The 19,728-nt window shown below is 42.4% G+C and overlaps 1 protein-coding gene across 1 annotated transcript in view; it reads left to right on the forward strand.

Annotated features, from left to right (window-relative positions):
- OVCH1 (ovochymase 1) overlaps positions 1 to 19,728 on the forward strand; it is a 73,190-nt gene that overhangs the window by 27,319 nt on the left and 26,143 nt on the right. Inside the window, exons 10-18 of the mRNA XM_058191684.1 lie at positions 1,626 to 1,759; positions 2,742 to 2,882; positions 3,119 to 3,249; positions 3,765 to 3,858; positions 4,233 to 4,361; positions 6,741 to 6,809; positions 8,359 to 8,539; positions 9,320 to 9,392; positions 13,552 to 13,747. Of these exons, the coding sequence (XP_058047667.1) occupies positions 1,626 to 1,759; positions 2,742 to 2,882; positions 3,119 to 3,249; positions 3,765 to 3,858; positions 4,233 to 4,361; positions 6,741 to 6,809; positions 8,359 to 8,539; positions 9,320 to 9,392; positions 13,552 to 13,747 (1,148 nt within the window). The remainder of the gene's footprint in view (positions 1 to 1,625; positions 1,760 to 2,741; positions 2,883 to 3,118; positions 3,250 to 3,764; positions 3,859 to 4,232; positions 4,362 to 6,740; positions 6,810 to 8,358; positions 8,540 to 9,319; positions 9,393 to 13,551; positions 13,748 to 19,728) is intronic.

Here is a 19,728-nt window from a genome sequence, read left to right on the forward strand (position 1 = left end):
TGTAAGGATTACATAGGGCAGAGATGGTGAATCTTTTCAACACCGAGTGCCCAAACTGGAACACGCATGCATGTACTTGCATGTGTGCACACCATTGTACTGGAAACCCGAAGACTAGCTGGCTGGCACATGAATGCCTGTTTTTTGGCCATTTTTTGGCTGTTTTTGGGGCCAATTTAAGGCCATTTTCGGCCATTTTTAGCCTGAAATGGCCTGAAAACAGCCCAAAAAAGGGCTTGAAAACGACCCGAAAAGTGGCCTGAAAAAAGCCCAGAAATAGTCCCAAAACAGCCTGTTTTTGGCTGTTTTTTGGGCTATTTTCAGGCCATTTTCCAGCACTCTGGTGCCTGCGAAGACCAGAAGAGCAGCTGGTGACAGTGTGCGTGCCCACAGAGAGGGTTCTTCGTGCCATCGCAGACATAGGGCCTTGGTGACAATCTGTTCTATTCCCTGTCCAATGCAGGAATAAAGGTTAAAAGTGAAGGTTAAAATTTGAAGGTAACTTTGGAAGAGGAACTGGGGCCATAGCTTAAGTTATTGTAAGGTGCACATAGCCAAGACATTGAATCAATACCTGCGATTTCTATTTTATGCTATCTTCTCCATCACTACATCAAGCCAGGAACTAAAATATATATATACAGAATTTATATTTACTCTGTCATAGAGCCAGGATGGTGTAGTGAAGTGTTTTTCAAACTTCGCAACTTTCAACTGTGTGGACTTCAATTCCCAGAATTCCTGGGAATTGAAGCCCACATATCTGAAAGTTGCCAAATTTGAAAAACGCTGTAGTAGTTAAGGCAAATAAGAACAGGGGGTCCACCCTCCATCCATGGGAGCTCACTGGGAGATTATGGTTTCATCTGGTCTCAGTCATCTGACTTGCATTCTTGCTATTGTTGTTGGTAAAATATGAGGAGGCCTTATATATGCTGCCTTAAGCAAGGGTTCACTGCTGGGGGTTCACAGGGGTTCGGGAGAACCTCTAGCTAAGATTCTGTGCAGGTTGGAGAACCCCCACATCCCACTCCTGGCTGGCCCTGCCCACCCTACCCCATCCCTCCCAGGAGTTCCCATGCAGCCCATTTTGGATGCAAGTAAGTGCAGGGCGCGCGCAGAGGCTCAGGGAGGACGAAAAACAGGCCTACCGGAAGTTCGGGAAGGCCGGAAATGGGCCCGTTTTCAGCCTCCAGAGGGCCTCCGGAGCCGGGGAGGGGAAAAACGCCCTCCCCCACTGTAGTGCAGGAGGCCAACTAAGCCATGCCCACCATGGCCATGCCCATCCAGCAACTGGGCAGAGAACCCCTTGGTAAAATTTTTGAAGCCCACCCCTGGCCTTAAGTTTCTAGACAAAAGGCAAAATATAAAGTACAGATCCTTTTATGTTCATATTTTCTCCCTGTGGTTCAATCTGCCCATTCACTTCTCATGCAAGCAAACAAATAAAAGTTGAGGGAGATGAGTTTGCTATTCTATCGCTTTGGGGGTATATTTGTTAGGTGGTAGAAGAAGAATCAGGGCAAGGCATTTTCAGCTACGAGGTCCATGGTAGTTCCTGACTCCAGGTGCTTAGCAATATCATGTCTTCTGTCTAAGCCATACTTTAAATTGTCTATTTCCAGCTGGTGCATTTGGAACCTAACTGTATCTGAAGATAAAATCATTCTGGTGGAATTTATCAAACTAGACGTAGAAGATGAGATTGAATGTGACCATGACTATGTTGCTTTCTATTCAAGCGAGAAGGAATTAATTGGTAGGTGGAAGGTCTCTCGTGCAATTCCTTGTGAAATTTCAGTCTATGATTTAGGAAACTGCCCTTGACTGAGTTGGGCCATTTCTCTGTCTAGCTCAGTACATCAATTATGACTAGCAGCTGCTCTCTGGATTGGTGGCTTTTCTGACCTAAAAGAAAGTTTTAAGAGTTGAGTCCAGGAAATGTGTTTGAGAACCTGCCATCTCTTGCAGTAGGTTCCTCTGATTTGGGGACCAAATTTGTGCAATGGTAGACCCAAATTCAGTGATAGAATAACCCTCTGTCTTCTTTTTATGACTTCTCCTGTTTTCTCCCTCTCTCCTCCTGCTACCATGCCCTGCAATTGGATGGAGGCGAAGGACAGTTCATCTTACCAGATAGGGGTATCAAATTCAAGGCCTGGGGCCTGGATCCAGCCATAGGATGCTTAGATCTGGCTTGCGGAGCTGCCCTGGAAACTGCAAAGGAAGGACCGGCCCATGGTGCCTTTGCCAGTGAAAACGGAGCTTGGGAGGGCTGTGTGTGGCCCTCCCAAGCTCTGTTGCCGGAGGCCATTGCAGCTAAAAATGGAGCTCATAAGGGCCACAGGCAGCACCCCTAACTCTGTTTTCACTGGCAGAGGGTTGTAGGAGGCTGTCGCAGCCAACAATGGAGCTCGGGAGCCCTTTTTCACTGGCAGAGCACACAGGCCACCACAGGTGCCCCAACACGAGTGACATTGAGCTGACCTTCCCCACTCAGCACCCCCAAGGTCAAACACATCCCTAATGTGGCCCTTAATGAAATCAAGTTTGACACCAGCGAGATAGATGAATATATGTCTTGCAGAGGGCTCTGGGGAAAGAATTGTTCGGACCCAAGAACCCTATCCTTGAGCTATACCAGTTGCATCTTTTGTAGTCCCTTAAAGCTACAAAGAGTGGGTCAATAGGATGTATGTGACTCCCACAGGGTTCATCTTGACTTTGTTCTCTTCTAACAGGTAAAATCTGTGGTGATGTCTTGCCTTCTCCCTTGCTGATAGAGTCGGACCAAGCCACTGTTATATTTGTGTCTGATGGCAGTATTGGGGGCAGAGGCTTTGAATTCACCTTCAGTGCTGTGCATCCAGCATCTGAAGCAGGTAATTTCACCTGTGCCTCTGAACGTCTCTGTGGAGGGCAGTTGAGGAACAGGCAGCTTCTTCGTCTCTATACTTACTCCGAAAAAAAAGCAAGTCGACACGCTGCTTCCATTTGCATATTTTAAGTATATTGGGGTGGAAAAAGAACTTAATGTCGATTTACCAGTTAATAAGGTGCAGTTGATGCATAAAATCTTTGCTTATTTGCCGCTGCTTCTCTTGCTCCAATGTCGTAGGCTCTGGCTGTGGCAGTGTTGCAATGCTGGTGGAAGAAGGCAAGATTGACACGGCTAATTACCCTGGCTTCTATCCCAGCAGCACAAAATGCCACTGGCTCATTGAAGCCCCAGTGGACCGTGTCATCAAGGTAATAAGGAGCAATGACCTAGGTTGGAATGCAACCAACTTTTTTTTGTGTCAGACGGTCACAAATCATTCTTGAGGCAACGGGTCTTGCTTATCTGTGTTCTCAAAGCACTTAAAATGGCTTCAGATGAGAGCCTTGTCATTGGCAGAGTGAGGCAACTGCCTCGAGCTGATGATTTTGGAGGTCAAGAAAGGGAAATAGATGATGATTCAATTCGATGCTACTGAAATCTTTTTCTGCCAGATGTAGGGAGAGAGAGAGAGACGCTGAAAGGATTTCCTGTCTCAAGGACCAAAAATCATGTCTTGATTTGCTTTGCTATGCTCCTTGGTCAGGTTGGGTTAGAGTTGTTTTTTTTGCTATGGCCTCAGAGATGTCGTTTCATTAGATGCCCTTGAGGTAAGCTAGGGCCACAATTTCTAGAATGTACCATCAGAAGTCCTAGAGGACATAAGGATGGGAATGCTGTTGTGTATGTTCTATGGGGGTGAATGCTAATGTTTTCCCCCTTTCAGTTGGAGTTTGAAGACTTTGCAGTTGAAATCAGCCAGGATTGTATTTACGATGCTGTTGTTGTTTATGGAGACACTGAAGAAGAGCACCAGCTAGGTAATAACTGGTTTGATTTGGTAGATTGTAATGGCTCCCTGAAACAAAAAAATGAAAGAGTCCACCCGGTGCCTCAACAATGGTCTAAACCTCTCAAAATTCCTAGGCAATGTGGACCTTGTCCACTTACTTTTGAATATGGTGTGGATTATATTCTGAAAGAAAGTCAATCAAATAGGCAGCGGTGGTGGACAAGAGATAGCAGACCAAACCAAAATGTCTCCAGTTTAAGTCATTTGTTCCAAAATCTTGAATCAACCTTCCTGAGGTGATTTAGACTGAGGAAGCTCCTTTTCCTTATTTGAGATATGGCCCCTGCAGAAAAGTACTTCATCGCGGATGGCAGGAGTTGTGTTCTTTTTTCCCCCTTATAGCTCTCCTGTGTGGTTTTTCAATTCCTTCACCTGTGTGGAGCCCAGGGAACATCATGCTGATCCACTTTGAGAGTGATGAAGAAAATAACTTCAAGGGATTCAAGGCCAAGTTCACTTTTTCCTCTTCAGGTTGGTTCTCTTCAACATCGGCTTCCGCTAAATAGAAAATTTGCATGTCTTTTGATCCAGAGTCAATGGGAATGAAGAGAAATTAGCGAGATTCACTTAACTTTAAGGCCTCACCTGATTGTACATATCAGGCTGAGGAATTTCTTGATGGCATTGGATTCTACTTAGTATCAACTCCAGGCAAAGGTAAAAGGTATGGTTCAGTGGTGAAATACGATTTTTTTTTACTACCGGTTCTGCGGGCGTGGCTAGATGGGCGTAATGTGGCTTGGTGGGCGTGGCAGGGGAAGGATACTGCAAAATCTCCATTCCCTCCCCACTCCAGGGGAAGGATACTGCAAAATCCCCATTCCCTCCACATTCTTGGGGGAAGGATATTGCAAAATCTCCATTTCCACCCCACTCTGGGGCCAGCCAGAGGTGGTATTTGCCGGTTCTCCAACCTACTCTAAATTTCCGCTACCAGTTCTCCGAACTGCTCTAAATTTCCGCTACCGGTTCTCCAGAACCTGTCAGAACTTGCTGAATTTCACCCCTGGTTTGGCTACAGATTTAATACCATTGACATAAACAGTTGAAGTAGTCTATTGGATCAGGAGTGTTTTTGTGGTGAAATACTCATTATCTTTTAGAGTCATCTGCAATTGGACCATTTTGATCCTTACTAGAGAATTTGGTTCTGGCTGGTTCGGGCGAACCAGTACTTACAGTAAATTTCTGGCTGGCTCTGCCCCTCCCCACCCTGCCCCTTCCAGGAGTCCCCACATGCCCAATTTTGGCTCCCAGGTAAGTTCAGGGAGGCTGTCTAGACCCAAAAAGGGGTGTGGGGGCGGCGCGTCCAGGGGTGAAATGTAAAAATGTTTGCTACCGGTTCTCTGGCCGTGGCTTGATGGGTGTGGCCTGGTGGTCATGTGACCGGGTGGGCATGGCCAACTTGACCTCACTTACTGTTAGAGCCAGGAGCTGCACATTTTGAAACATATTCTGTCCTTCTGAAGCCCCCAACACTTTGAGTTTTCCTCCGCCACCCAAGCAAACATTGGTGTCAGCTTTGGAAGCCATACTAGGCCGGAGGCTTCCACGCTGCCACTTTCCCATGTGTGGGAAAGTAGGATGGGGGATTTGGTAGAAGGGGCCATTAGATATAATAATATTCTTCCTGCCAGTCAAGGTCAGCCAGAGCCTATATCTGGAAAAGGAGTGGTCGGAGTGATGTTTCGAGATGGGACGGTTGGCGATTGGAGCATGTGATCAGCAGAGGGGTCAAGGGGGTGGGGATTTTGGAGTTTGTCTTACTGAGGAAAAACCTGGATCCCCAGATTCGGAGTTTCCCCAGCGTGCCAGTTTACCTATGCTAGTAAAAGAACTTTGAAAGATGTTTGCTTCGGAGTCTTTTCTGCAGGAGTGGTTTTCTGGAACGCTGACAATCGGAGCCTTCTCTTGCAGAAGCAGAATCCAGGCACAGAAATGGAAAAATGGGTGGGGGGAATGGGAAGGAGAAGGTGTAAGAAGCGGAATCCAGGCACAGAAATGGAAAAACGAGGAGGGAATTGGGAGGAGAAGGTGTAAGAAGACATTTCCTTAGATTGCTGACATTTGACGATCTAAGGAAACATCTTCCAGCTCTTCAAGATCGACTTTAAGAAGCTGACAGCAAAAGTAGTGGTAGCAGGGGCAACGTGTGTGTGTGTGTGTTCCTCTGTAAGGACTTGGAGGCAGACACCACCCCTCTTAGGAAAAGAGGAGGTGGCAAAGCCCTGGCTGTCACCTGGGGGAGGAGGACTGAGGAGGGACACATACACACACATACCCCTGTTGCCCCTGCTGCTGCTACTTTTGCTGTTGGCTTCTCGGAGTTCTTAAAGTCAATCTTGAAGAGTTGGAAGATGTTTTCTTAGATGGTCCAAACAAGGAGTTTGGCAGCGTGGAAGGCAGGGAAGCATGGCAGGGTGGCAGGACATGGACCGGTTTGGGAGTGTGGCCAGCCAGCAATTGCTACCGGTATGGCGAACCATCCCCAATCTCTGCTACCGGTTCTCCCGATCCGGTCCAAACCGGTAGGATTTCACCCCTGGGCGCATCCCTCCTGCAGCCCATTTTTGCTCCCAGGGGGTGCAGGAGGCTGAGTGCTGCCTGTCACACACCCTAGCCACTCCCACCCATCCGGTCATTAGGGCAGAGAACCAGTTGTTAAATTATTTTAATCCCACCACTGTATGTATGTATGTATGTATGTGAAAGATCCCAGAGAAGAGAGAATCAGAAAAATAAGAATAAGTTCCATGAGTGGAGCAATGAATAATGTAGACTGGGCCCTTTTACGTTGAATGGTTGAGAAATAACTTTTTGCTGAACTAAAACTTCATTTCTTTCTTACAGCAACATCTAAAGCTGAATATGAAGGTTTGCTTTCTATATCTGCTTTTGAACCAAAAGATATCCCACTGGGTAAGCAAGTTCCTTGAGGATTAATAATAGCTCCACTCTTGGATTTCCTAGGAAACAACCTGAATACAAAAAGTGGAGGATTACTAAAGCCCAGCTGTCTTACCTTTAATTTGACTTAGGCATTTCCAGACAGTGCTGTTATTGTAACAGCAGTCTGCTTAATTCATTCATAAAATGATACGGGAATTGGGAAAACTCCAGGTTAGGGTTTTAGTGTAACACTTCCTCTTCTAACTCTGCTGAATCTTCCTTTAGTTATTGCTGTCTTCTGTGACTATAAAGAAGCTATTAAGAAAAAAAAAAGAGTAATTAGCTTTACGATATCTTTTGACAGATAAGGCCAAACTTTGTCTGTCTGGAAATATTCCCATTTGAGCTGTTTTCTCATGCTTGAAGGTTTATGGATTCCATTGTTGCCCACTAGGAGCATAAAACGTGCAGTGGCTGTAATGGTTATATTTGAAATGCTTCATTTTTGCATTTGGCAAACACTGCTAGAGTAATTCTAACGCACTCTAAGTTTTATATGGACAAAAAGTAGCTAAGCCTGGATTCTTTAAGTCTGATACGTGTTGCTAAATGCAAAATGTGTTTTGGAGTTGAGAAGAAATATTAGTTCTAGGAAGATATATACCAGAGAGGCGTATATATGTATGCACAGGGGTGGGTTTGGACCGGTTTGGTCGAACCAGTAGCTCCGACAATCAGCAAATCGTGCAATCATCGAACTGGTTGTTAAACCAGGAGGATCCCACCACTGTGTATGCATGCGTGTTTACATTATCTGTTGTGGTCTGCCAGCAACCTGCGGAGCTGGCAGTGGAGTTGGACAGTGAGCAGGCTGGTGAGGACAATAGGTCAGTCCTGGAGTCAGGGGAAGTCCCAGACGAGGGCTCTGCATCGGAGGCAGAGATGGGGCCAGGGCCATCTGGGAGCGATGCATGGATTCCAGAGTCTTCAGAGTCGGACAGCAGAGAGGCAGAGGAACAAGAGGAGCCTATTCCTAGTGCATGCTTACGAAGAGCTGCCAGAAGGCAAGAGCAGCTAAAGCAAAAAGGATGACTCAGGAGTAAGGCCAGGAAATGATTGGCCCCTCCCATAAGGCTTAAAAGAGCAGCAATGGCTCTTGGGCTCTTTATAGGAAAGCAATGTTGCTACAATTGTTTCTTGTCTCCTGTTTCTGAACTTCGTGGGGTTCTTGCCAAGAAAAGCCTTTGGCAGGGTGCCAAAGAAGACAAAGGTTTGTGAAAAAGCTGAAGGACTTTGCATGAAGGACTTTGTTTTGGATTTAATTTGGACTAGGCTGAGAATGAAGTAATCTCAGCTGTTCTAATAAAATATGTTTGTTTAGGACTGATTGTGTCTGGTAATAACTACTTGGGCCTGGGTCACAACATTATCATTTTAACATACACACATGTTCTCGATCTATGGGAGGACAAATTATGATTTTAAAAAAACTTGAAACTTCACCTGCCAGGCAATGCATTATTGAACTCTCCTGGATGTCCTCTAGCATTTGGTTCTTCTTCTCCTCCTCTTGCTGCAGATATCTGTGGTTTCCCCCCCTTTGGTCCTCAGAGGCTGTCAATCCGTATCATTGGGGGAGAAGAAGCTTGTCCCCACTGCTGGCCCTGGCATGTGAGTTTGCACTTTCTAGGTGATTATAGGTGTGGAGGTGCCATCATCAACTCGACTTGGGTGCTCACAGCCGCTCATTGTGTAAAGATGTAAGTACAGATGTAAAATGTTAACCCAGGCAAAGTAGCCTTCTGTAGACTCTGTTTATTTGGAATAAAGTAGGTAAGATTGACTTTAGACCTGGGAAGAATATGATTATGCTTCAGTTCCTGCTGGGTCCTGAAACATTTTGGATCGTCTCTGCAATTTAATTAATTAATTAATTAATTTTATTGAAAAAGTTTTAACAAACAAAAATATTTTCCCCCCTTTTCCCCCCCTCCCCTCCTCAAAACCCCTTCACCCCTCCCTTCACCCCCCCCCCGGCTTCCCGAGTCAATCACAAGGTATTGTTATACATAAACCAAACATAGAGTAAAATTTTCCCTTCTAATCCAATTAACCTCATCCGAGTCTTTTCATTTCCTAACCTCCCCCATTACATTCTAAAATAATACATCCTAATTATTCAAAGGCAATCTGATATCTCTTAATCTGATATCTGTTTTGTAAATAATCAATCCATTTTTTTCCATTCAATTAAATATCTTTCCTGCGTATTGTCTTTCAAAAAGGCTGAGATTTCAATGGATATTGAAAGTTACTAACTTGGCTGGGATGGCTAAATGCAATTTAATTTATTCTGCAGAGTGGGATGAATATAATGAAAACATCTCAGTTTTCACACAAACATTCCTGGGATTTGTTGCAGGAACAAGTTAAATTCAAAAGTTAAAGAAGTTAAATTGAAAATTAAACTATATTTTGTTGACATTTTTCAGTTACATAAAAACATGATTTAACAGCAATGGAGCACTTCCTTTTTTTAGAACAAATAATCCATCGTATTGGACTGTTGTTGCTGGAAACCATGACAGAATACTGAAAGAAGCTGCTGAGCAGGTAGAGACAAACTTAGTTTTATGTTTCTTTTTCCTCACCTGTTTAATGCACGTATGGTCCTTGGTTCGGCCCCTATTCAGCATCTTCAGGTATGACTGGGAAAATTCTTGCAGAGCTTAAACTAGTGAGGAGAAAAATAGAATAGAATTCTTTATTGGCCAAGTGTGATTGGACACACAAGGAATTCGTCTTTGGTGTATATGCTCTCAGTGTACATAAGAAAAATAAAATACATTCATCAAGAATAAAAAGATACAACACTTAATGAGACTCGAGGTTACTAACAAGCTATCAAATCGTACTAGGAAACAAATAAAAACAATATAAATTGAAAGATACAAGAAACATGGTTATAGTAATAAGTGGAAAGAGATAGCTACTAGTAAGGAAGAGAAGAATAATAGAATACAGTCTTAGTTAATTATTCGACAGTGTTGTGGGAATTAGTTGTTAAGCAGAGTGATGGCATTAGGGAAAAAACTGTTCAGATGTGAAGTGCCCTATAGCATCATTTTGAGGGTAGGAGTAGAAATGATTTATGTCCAGGATGTGAGGGGTCTGTAGATATTTTCACAGCCCCCTTTTTGACTCGTGCAGTATACAGATCCTCAATGGAAAGCAGGTTGGTAGCAATTGTTTTTTTCTGCAGTTCTAATGATCCTCTGAAGTCTGTGTTTGTCTTGTTTGGTTGCAGAGCCAAACCAGACAGTTATGGAGTGCAAATGACAGACTCAATAATACCTCTGTAGAACTGAACAGAAACCGCCCCCCCAATCTCTGTAGCAGGGATGGGTTCTAATTTTTTTACTACCAGTTCTGTGGGCATGGCTTATTTTGTGGGCGTGGCTTGATGGTCATGTGACAGTGGGTGTGGCTTGATGGTCATGTGACTGGGTAGGCGTGGTCAACTCAATGTCACTCACATCAAGGAGTACCTTGCCTGGCCCCTCCCCACCCAGCCATTCCTTGTCACACCCAGCCTCAACGTATCTATAGTTCTGCAAAAATGTTGTTCACCTTTTTTCAACTTTATTATCTACATACTATAGATCAGGGGTCTCCAAACTTGGGCACTTTAAGACTTGTGGACTTCAACTCCCAGAATTCCTCAGCCTTTGCTGTCTTAAAGTCTTAAAGTGGCCAAGGTTAGAGACCTCTGCTATAGATGCACTTTTATGGACCACTGAAAGGAGGAAATGGTTCACATGCTTTGCCCAAGATAGGCAACGGGTTTTAAGGGGCTGCTAGAAAGAAGGGGAGGGCAAAGTATTTTCCAAAGCACTAGAAGGCAAAACAAGAAGCAATGGATAGAAACTCAACGAAGAGAGAAGCAACCTAAAACTAAGGACAAACTTCCTGACAGTGTGAACCTATATAGGTTTCAGTCATAATTTCACATATAAAATAGCCATTCATGTAATACAACCTGCATATTGTTGAAAACAGTCATTAATATTATGGCTGATGTTTGACAGCAAGCCTAAAATCCCATTCCTCCCACTCCAGGGAAGGTTACTTCAAAATCCCATTCCTCCCCACCCAGCCATTCCTTGTCACACCCAGCCTCAACGTATCTATAGTTCTGCAAAAATGTTGTTCACCTTTTTTCAACTTTATTATCTACATACTATAGATCAGGGGTCTCCAAACTTGGGCACTTTAAGACTTGTGGACTTCAACTCCCAGAATTCCTCAGCCTTTGCTGTCTTAAAGTCTTAAAGTGGCCAAGGTTAGAGACCTCTGCTATAGATGCACTTTTATGGACCACTGAAAGGAGGAAATGGTTCACATGCTTTGCCCAAGATAGGCAACGGGTTTTAAGGGGCTGCTAGAAAGAAGGGGAGGGCAAAGTATTTTCCAAAGCACTAGAAGGCAAAACAAGAAGCAATGGATAGAAACTCAACGAAGAGAGAAGCAACCTAAAACTAAGGACAAACTTCCTGACAGTGTGAACCTATATAGGTTTCAGTCATAATTTCACATATAAAATAGCCATTCATGTAATACAACCTGCATATTGTTGAAAACAGTCATTAATATTATGGCTGATGTTTGACAGCAAGCCTAAAATCCCCATTCCCTCCCCACTCCAGGGGAAGGTTACTTCAAAATCCCCATTCCCTCCCCACCCCACTAATCTGTTCTGGAAAGGAGTCAAACTCCCTCTTCTTCATTTCCCAAATAAAATATTACTAGATAATTAAGAAATAATTAAGCTGTTAACAACGAACCTGCCTGGAATTCCACATTCCTGCCAGCTGCATAAAGGAAACTTTGTAAACAGAAAACAGCTACCGGTGCTTAGAGGTGGAAGCTGGAAGTTCGGCTCCATTTACAAGCAGGCAGAAAACTCATTCAAGACAGGATACTTCACAATGGAAATCGCCCAAACCTTTTTAGAAACACAAAGCCCCATGTTGCACAAACCCCAAAACTTCAAAAACTTTGAACCATATAAGAATTCCTCCACTTATCCAATTTGTTGTTCAGCTGACCCAGAACGGAGCTTCCAGCTCTGTCAATTTAAAGTGACAGCGTTTTTTTCTCCCCCTTCTTTGCCAAGCGATCTCTTGGCTGAGAAGCGAGTCCTGATTTTTTCATTGTAGCCGATCAGTTGGGAGGCTTCTTGGCTTCTCAATTTAAAGCGACGGTGTCTTGTGTTTTTTTCCCCTCTTCTTTGTCAAGTGAGCCCTGAGTTTTTTCCTTCCAGCCGATCAGCTGGGAGTCGGGAGGCAGCAATAGATTGTGGGTGGGGCCTGGCAGAATTTTTACTACCGGTTCTCCGAACTATTCCAAATGTTTACTACCAGTTCTTGTGAACTGGGGAGAACCAGTAGCAACCCACCACTGCTCTGTAGGTAATCTTTACTGTGTCTGATACATTTCCATCTTCACCACCCACTTGCAGAATAAAGAGTTTGGAGAAGAAGGGATTACAAGAGAGTAAGCAGGCAGACAATGGGGAATACACTGAGCTGTTTGCATAGTACACTCATGGTTCCTAGGCCTAGTTCCTAACTGATGGTGCCATCACTTTCCTTTGATGTGTATTCTCCATTGTCTGCCTGCTTACTTTTTTCTAATCCTGTCCTCTCCAATGTATGTAAATAAAACATTAGTTTCCTTCTTGCTAATTATATCAGTGCCAGAGTGAGCATTCCAATGGGCAAGGGAATGGTTAAGAGGCAAACCAAAACTGAAGGTGTGAAATTGATTAGTCATTTTGAGGGTAGGAGTTGAAACAGTTTGTGTCCAGGATGCGAGGGATCTGTAAATATTTTCACAGCCCTCTTTGATTCGTGCAGTATACAGGTCCTCAATGGAAGGCAGGTTGGTAGCAATTGTTTTTGGGTTGGGTTAAGGACTGCAGGTAAGTCATTCCAGCTCTAAAATTCCCAGAGATTTTACTCTGCACATGTTTTGCTAATTCATGGGGGTTTGATAGCAAAGCACAATTTGAAACTTAGTTTGTTTTTTTAGAAAATGCTGATTTGATGTAACCATATTTTTTTCATTTGTCCTGGAAAAATAAACCATGATTTTTACATCTAAACTATTTTTTTGGGTGGGGGGGAAATGACCCTGGTTGAAATTGATTCTAGCTTGGGCAACAAATCTTGGCTTAAAAACTTTCTGGCTTAGTGTTTTGGGTCAATAACCCTAGCAATAAATTTTTTTAAAAAAAATACATTTAAGAGTTTTGTCCAAAATGGCAGAAAGGAAGCGTTATCGAAAGGAAAGGGCATAATGTGTGGTACCGTATATTTGTTCAGATGGAGATGCTGGCAGGAAGAAGGAATTACGTTGAGCAAGAATGAAAGGTAGCCAATTTATATCAAGTGTGGGCTCAAATAAGGAGGTTCATTGCTTATCAGCCAAAGGCAGCACTACTGGCAGCTCTTATCTTAATTCAGTGTTTGCTACAGCCTAAAAAAAAAAAAAAGATAGAAACAATTTTTGCTGCAGGAGCATTTATTGATTAGGGAGAGCCCCGTAGAGGAAGTTGCTGATTATTTTACAAAGAGATGTGGCTAAGAATGTAATTCGTAACTAAACTGGTATTTCCCCTTCTCGCCCACTCCCCATCCCCCCCCCAAACGCTACTACTGAGTGAAAAAGGCTGGATACTGATTCTATTGATTTTGTTCTCTTGATGCAGGTGAGAAGAGTCGAGAGCATTACGGTGCACCCGGCCTTTGATGTCGCAAGTTATGATTCTGATATTGCCCTCGTCCAGCTGCAAACGCCTCTGATCTATAGTGCAGCGGTGAGGCCTGTATGCTTGCCAAGTTCCATGGAGCTGTTGCCATCCTCTGGGCTTTGTACTGTGACCGGCTGGGCAAGTTTCCAAGAAGGTTAAGTCCACTTTCTCCCTCGAGCACCATTGACACTGTCAAGGCTCTGTTTCCATCTTAGTTAAAGCTTAGCAAAAATAGGAGAGAACCAATCTAGAACTAAGGAGAACTTTCCTGACTTGAGAACAATGGATATGCTTGACTCCAGAAGCTGTGGATACTCCATCACTAGCTATTTTTAAGAAGAGATTCGGCAGCCATTTGTCCGGGATGGTGTAAGGCAATCAAACTCAATTTCATTGAGGGCCGCATCAGGGTTGTGTTTGACCTCGGAGGGCTAGGATGGGGTGGGTGTAGCCATGGTGGGTGTGACATGGAACTGATGTCGGGGGCACCTGTGATGGCCAAGTGCTAAGGCAGGAGTTTCCTGAGACCCTTACTCACTCTCATGATAATCTCCCTCCATCCGTCCGTCCGTCCGTCCGTCCGTCCCTCCCTCCCTCCCTCCCTCCCTCCCTCCCTTCCTTCCCTATTCTTTCTCCTTTCTTCTTTCTTCTTCCTTCCCTTCTTCCCTTATTTTTCCTTCCTTGCTCTCTTCCCATCTTCCCTTCTTTTTCTTTCTTTTTCCTTTTTCCCTTTCTCCTTTCCTGCCTCTTCTTGCATGCTCACATGCAAAAGGAGAAACATTTCTCCTTTTCTTTTGTTTTTAGTTTCTTTTGATAGCCCTCTGCCAGCAAAAATGGAGCCGGGGGTGGGGCACATACACCCCTTCAAGCTCTGTTTTCACTGGCAGAGACACTGTGGGCCAGTCCTTTGCTATTTTCAGGCCGGCCCTAAGCATCCTACAGGCCACATTCCGCTCGCAGGCCTTGAGTTTGATACCCCCGGTGTAGGATCTCCTGCTTGAGCAGGGGATTGGACTAGAAGATCTTCAAGATCCCTTCCAACTCTGTTATTCTGTATTCTTATATTTGGGGCTTTGTTTATGGCTAGTTTCTACAATAATCTAGCCAAGTTCTGTCTGGAAGTTTGCTGCAAAATTTAACTAGAGCAATTCAGATTAAAATAATTTAGAGACCTGTGATTTACCACCAAATTCTGACGTGAAGTTTGGCAATCTCCTTTTATTGTTCTTCACTATTTAGAGCAGTGATTCTTGAACTGGGGGTAATTATCCAAGGGAGCAATTTGGAGATATCCTGAGTGGTGATGGAGCAATTTGTAATTGCTTGTTTTGTGAGTTGAGGACTGCCGCCAAGATACTTATGTAAAACAAGAGTTTATTTGTTTTTAATGGGAATAATGACATAATTCAAGGCCACGAAAAGGAATAATAAGGTCAAACAGTTTTAAGAACCACTGATTTAGAGGGATACACCATGACATTTAATAAAAAGAAAGATACTGCATTTTGAGATCAATGTACAAGCAGCGTGAGCACGCTGCACACATCCTAAGTAAATATATATTAGGGGTATGAATATTTGATTTGGGAATTCAATTTGAAAATGTATCAGTTGAATCTCTGCGCCAAATCAGATCTTTTAATCAACTCAGCAAGTTTATTTATATCAACTTGAATGCATCCAAATCAATTTATATAGCTTTTATATCTATGCAGAAATGTTTATTCTGTAGCACTTTGGAATTCAGAACGAATGAACCTATTAGAACTACCATATTTTTTGCACTATAAGATGTTCCAGACAGTGGTGGGATTCAAATAATTTAACAACCCGTTCTCTGCCCTAATGATTTCTTCCAACAATCAGTTCACCAAACTGCTCAGAAAGTTAACAACCGGTTCTCCCGAAGTGGTGCGAACTGGCTGAATCCCACCATTGGCTCCAGACCATAAGACACACTTAGCTTTTGGGGAGGGGAAAAAAAATCTGCCTCTATATTTTTCAAAATAATTAAAGTATCATCCGCATACAAATTTATCTTATATCCCTTATATCCTTCTGAAAAAGATATATAAGCATTTGAAAGAATTTGAGGAAATGACAGGTCTGAAAGTAAATTGGTCAAAATCAGAATTATTAATGGATAGTAATGGTAATGAGCGCGAGAATATGCAAGAGCAATTTGGGATAAGGATTAAAAATACATTGAAATATTTGGGTATAATGCTTTCACTCAAGGTTAAAGAACTGAAAAAACTTAATTATGATGTGGTGATGAATGAAATTGAGAAGAAGATAGATAAATATAAAATGTTAAAGTTGTCTTGGTTTGGTAGAATTGCAATGTGTAAGATGATGTTGCTGCCCAAGTTTAATATTTTATTCGAAATGCTACCGTTAAATTTGACAGAGAAAGATATTGAAGGATATCAGAAAAAATTGGACAAATTTTGCAATGGTGGGAAAAGACCTAGATTAGTGAAGAAAATGTGGTATCAAAATCAAAAGGAAGGTGGATTAGGAATCCGCAAATTATTTAATTATTATTGTGCATATGGTATCCGGATAGTGGTAAAAATACTTAAAGGTGAAGATAATCATTGGAGAGATTTAGAGTTAAGGGATATAGAGAAATTTGGATCAAGGTGGTTTTTAGATAAAGCAAACTCAAAATGTGTAATCAGAAGTTATTGATTAAAGGGATTAAGTAAAACGTGGAATAAATTTGTTAAAATTTTAATTCCGGATATAATCTTTTTGGGGAAGACAATTGGAAATTGGCCGATTAAAAATAATATAAGACGTACTGAAGTGATTAAAGATGAAAATATAGAAACTATTATAGATTGGCTAAAAGTTTTAGAAAATGAAAGGAGGAACAAAGAAATTATTGAAAAATTAGGGTTAAGCTGGTTTGAAAAAATACAGATAGAAAAATGGACAAAAAAATTAAGGGAAAACTATTCGACAAATAGATGTGAAACTGAATTTGAATATCTAGTATCTCGGATTATGAAAGATGAAATTGGGCTAAAGGGACTCGTTAGCAGGGTTTATAAGATTATAAACTCTGATGAAAAACTACAAAGAGTGATGAGGATAAATTGGGAAAAAGATCTTAATATTGAAATACCAGAGTCAGATTGGAATGTGAATTGGAATAGTAGAATTATGAGGACTTTATCTATAAGGATTAAAGAGCATAATTACAAAGTTGTTTGGAAATGGTATTTGACTCCAGTAAGATTGTCACAAATGGATAAAAAAATTAGTAAAAAATGTTGGAGATGTGATATGGAATTGGGGACTTATGAACATATGTGGTATAAATGTGATAAGGTTAAAAAGTTTTGGCAACAATTGGAGAAAATGATATTTGAAATGATGGGGAAAGTAATAACATTGAGAGTGGAAACTATATTATTGTTGGTAATTAAGGAAATAGAATTAACAAAATATGAAAAAGAATTGATTAGAATTATGATTATAATAGGTAGAATTATAATAGCTAGATATTGGAAACTAGATGTGATTTTTAGAATAGAAGAGTGGAATTCTGAAATGTGGAAATTAGCTTTAAATGATAAAATGACATGTGATATTAAAATTAGAAGTGGTGTGTATAAAGAAGATATTTTCTGGAAGATTTGGAAACCATTCGTGGACTATGCGCTTGGAAAATTGGACGCCTCGGTACCTGTACCTCGAGAATGTGGATTTTGGCAATCATGAGGACATATCCGAAGACCCAAATCTTCCTTTTTTATGTATAGCACAAGGGTGGAATAAATGTATTTTCTTTTCTGTTTGTAATGTTAGAAAAAAGCAATAAAAAAATTAATTAAAAAAAAAATCTGCCTCTGCCTCTGCCTCCAAGCAATTTATCTCCTTGCAGCAAACAGCAAACAGCCTGGTCAGTTTCAGTATAGCCTGATTTAGCACAAGCAGCTGATTGGTGGTTGAATCGGCCTCCCAGAATACCACTGATCAACTGTTCCAGGCTGCGGGGATCGCCACTGCCCATTGCCGCTGCCTAGCGCCACCTCCACACACCCTATTTTCGGCGTCTGCACATCCCATTTTTGGCCTCTGCTCACCCGCTGTCACTGCCTATCACTGCCAATCCCTGTCACCTGGAACAGGTCGAAAATGGCACGCGTGGAGACGGCAATGTCCAGGGGCGATGGGCAGCGACGGCAGTAGTGGTCCCTGCAGCCTGGAACAGCTGATTGGTGGTATTCCAGGAGGCTGCTTCAACCACCAATCAGTTGCTCGTGCTAAATCAGGCTGTGCTGAAGCTGACTAGGCTGTTTGCTGCAAGGAGGCAAATTGCTGGGAGGCAGAGGCTGGAGGGTGGGGGCCAGAGGGTGGGCGGAGCTTCAGCAAGATTTGCTCTATAAGACGCACAGACATTTCCACCCACTTTTGGGGTGGGGGAAGTGCGTTTTATAGACCAAAAAATACGGTAGTTTTTGCCCATGTCCCAGTTCTCTAGAAAGCATTTCCTTTGATATACGTGGTTTTCTTTTGATATTTTTAAAATTGTAAGCTGCTCAGAGTCACTATAGAGTCAGGTGGACCTGAAATTGAAATAATAAATGTATTTTGAGATAGAAATAGAGAATATGAATTTTACAGTCACAGTTAATTCTGGGAATTCTTGTGATTTGAAATATGATATATGAATGGGATTTTTAATTGACTACTAATATTTTCTAGATGGTTTGAGGTAGGTAGGTGCTCTTGACGGTCATCACTAGAAACGTGAAATCTTTCTATATAATATGAATAAGTTTTAAACACTGAGCAAACTGCTTTGTGGTAGACAGGAAATTGTCCTTGGGAGTGTTGTTAATAGTCAGGTAGATGAGAAAAAGAATTCTTAAATATAAAGCTCTTAAACATCATGGGCCACAGGTGAGGATAGGAAGGAGTGTCTGCACACCAAGATACCTTGATCCTATATTAAAATAGCAATATAAAACTGGAAGGAACTGGGCACCAGGTTGCTCCATGCCAGGGGTTTCCAAGTTTAGCAATTTTAAGACTTGTGGAACTCAATTCCCAGAATTCATCAGCCAGCCACACTAGCTGGGGGATTCTGGGAGTTGAAGTCTACAAATCTTAAAGTTGCCAAATTTGAAGAGACCTGTTTTATGACAATGTTTCTTAAACTTTTTGGTCTCTTAGAATCTATTTTCCCTTTAAAAAATTATAGAAGACTTCAAAAGAGCTTTTGTTTGTTTCATTTTGTTTATATGGATTATGCTTATCAATATTTACCATATTGAAATTTTAAATGGATACATTTGTAGAATGTTTATTGACTCATAATAGTAATGTTAAATCGAGTAGATCAGGGGTGTCAAACTCAAGGCCCGTGGGTTGCATCCGTCCAGTAGGGTGATTATACATGGCCTCCCTGAGCCAGTGGTGGGTTTCAACATTTTTTACTACCAGTTCTGTAGGCATGGCTTGGTGGGCATGGCATGGCTTGGTGGGCGTGGCAGGGGAAGGATACTGTAAAATCTCCATTCCCACCCCACTCCAGGGGAAGGTTACTGCAAAATCCCCATTTCCTCCCAATTAGCTGGGACTTGGGAGGCAGAGAATAGATGGGGGAAGAGCGAGTCAGAATTTTTACTACTGGTTCTCCGAACAACTCAAAATTTCCGCTACCAGTTCTCCAGAACTGGTCAGAACCTGATGAAACCCACCTCTGCCCTAAGCTCACTTTTCGGCTGCAACCCTTTGCCAGCCAAGTTCCATTTTTGTGGCATAGCGCTTAGGCCGCCACAGGCACCCCTGACATGTGACAGGCCCACATTAGCCTCACTCCCCCCCGCCCCCCCAAGGACAAACACAACCCTGATGTGGCCCTCAATGAAATTGAGTTTGGTATTTTTAAGAGATTAAAAACTAGTACTGAGAATGGTGACACATTTTAAATGTTTGCAAATATCTTCAATATCTGGTTAAAAATTGTGATTTCATGGACCCCTGCTAGGGTCTTGGGGGAACACTTGGGTTCTCCGACCATACTTGGTTTATGCTTTAGCATCAATGATGCAGCCCATTTTCAGTTTCTGGTGCAGTTTTTCTCAACCTTGATAAGTTTAAGATAGGTGATTTCAA

The sequence above is a fragment of the Ahaetulla prasina genome, chromosome 7 (genome assembly GCF_028640845.1).
Source record: "Ahaetulla prasina isolate Xishuangbanna chromosome 7, ASM2864084v1, whole genome shotgun sequence".
NCBI classification, from domain to species: Eukaryota; Metazoa; Chordata; class Lepidosauria; order Squamata; family Colubridae; genus Ahaetulla; species Ahaetulla prasina.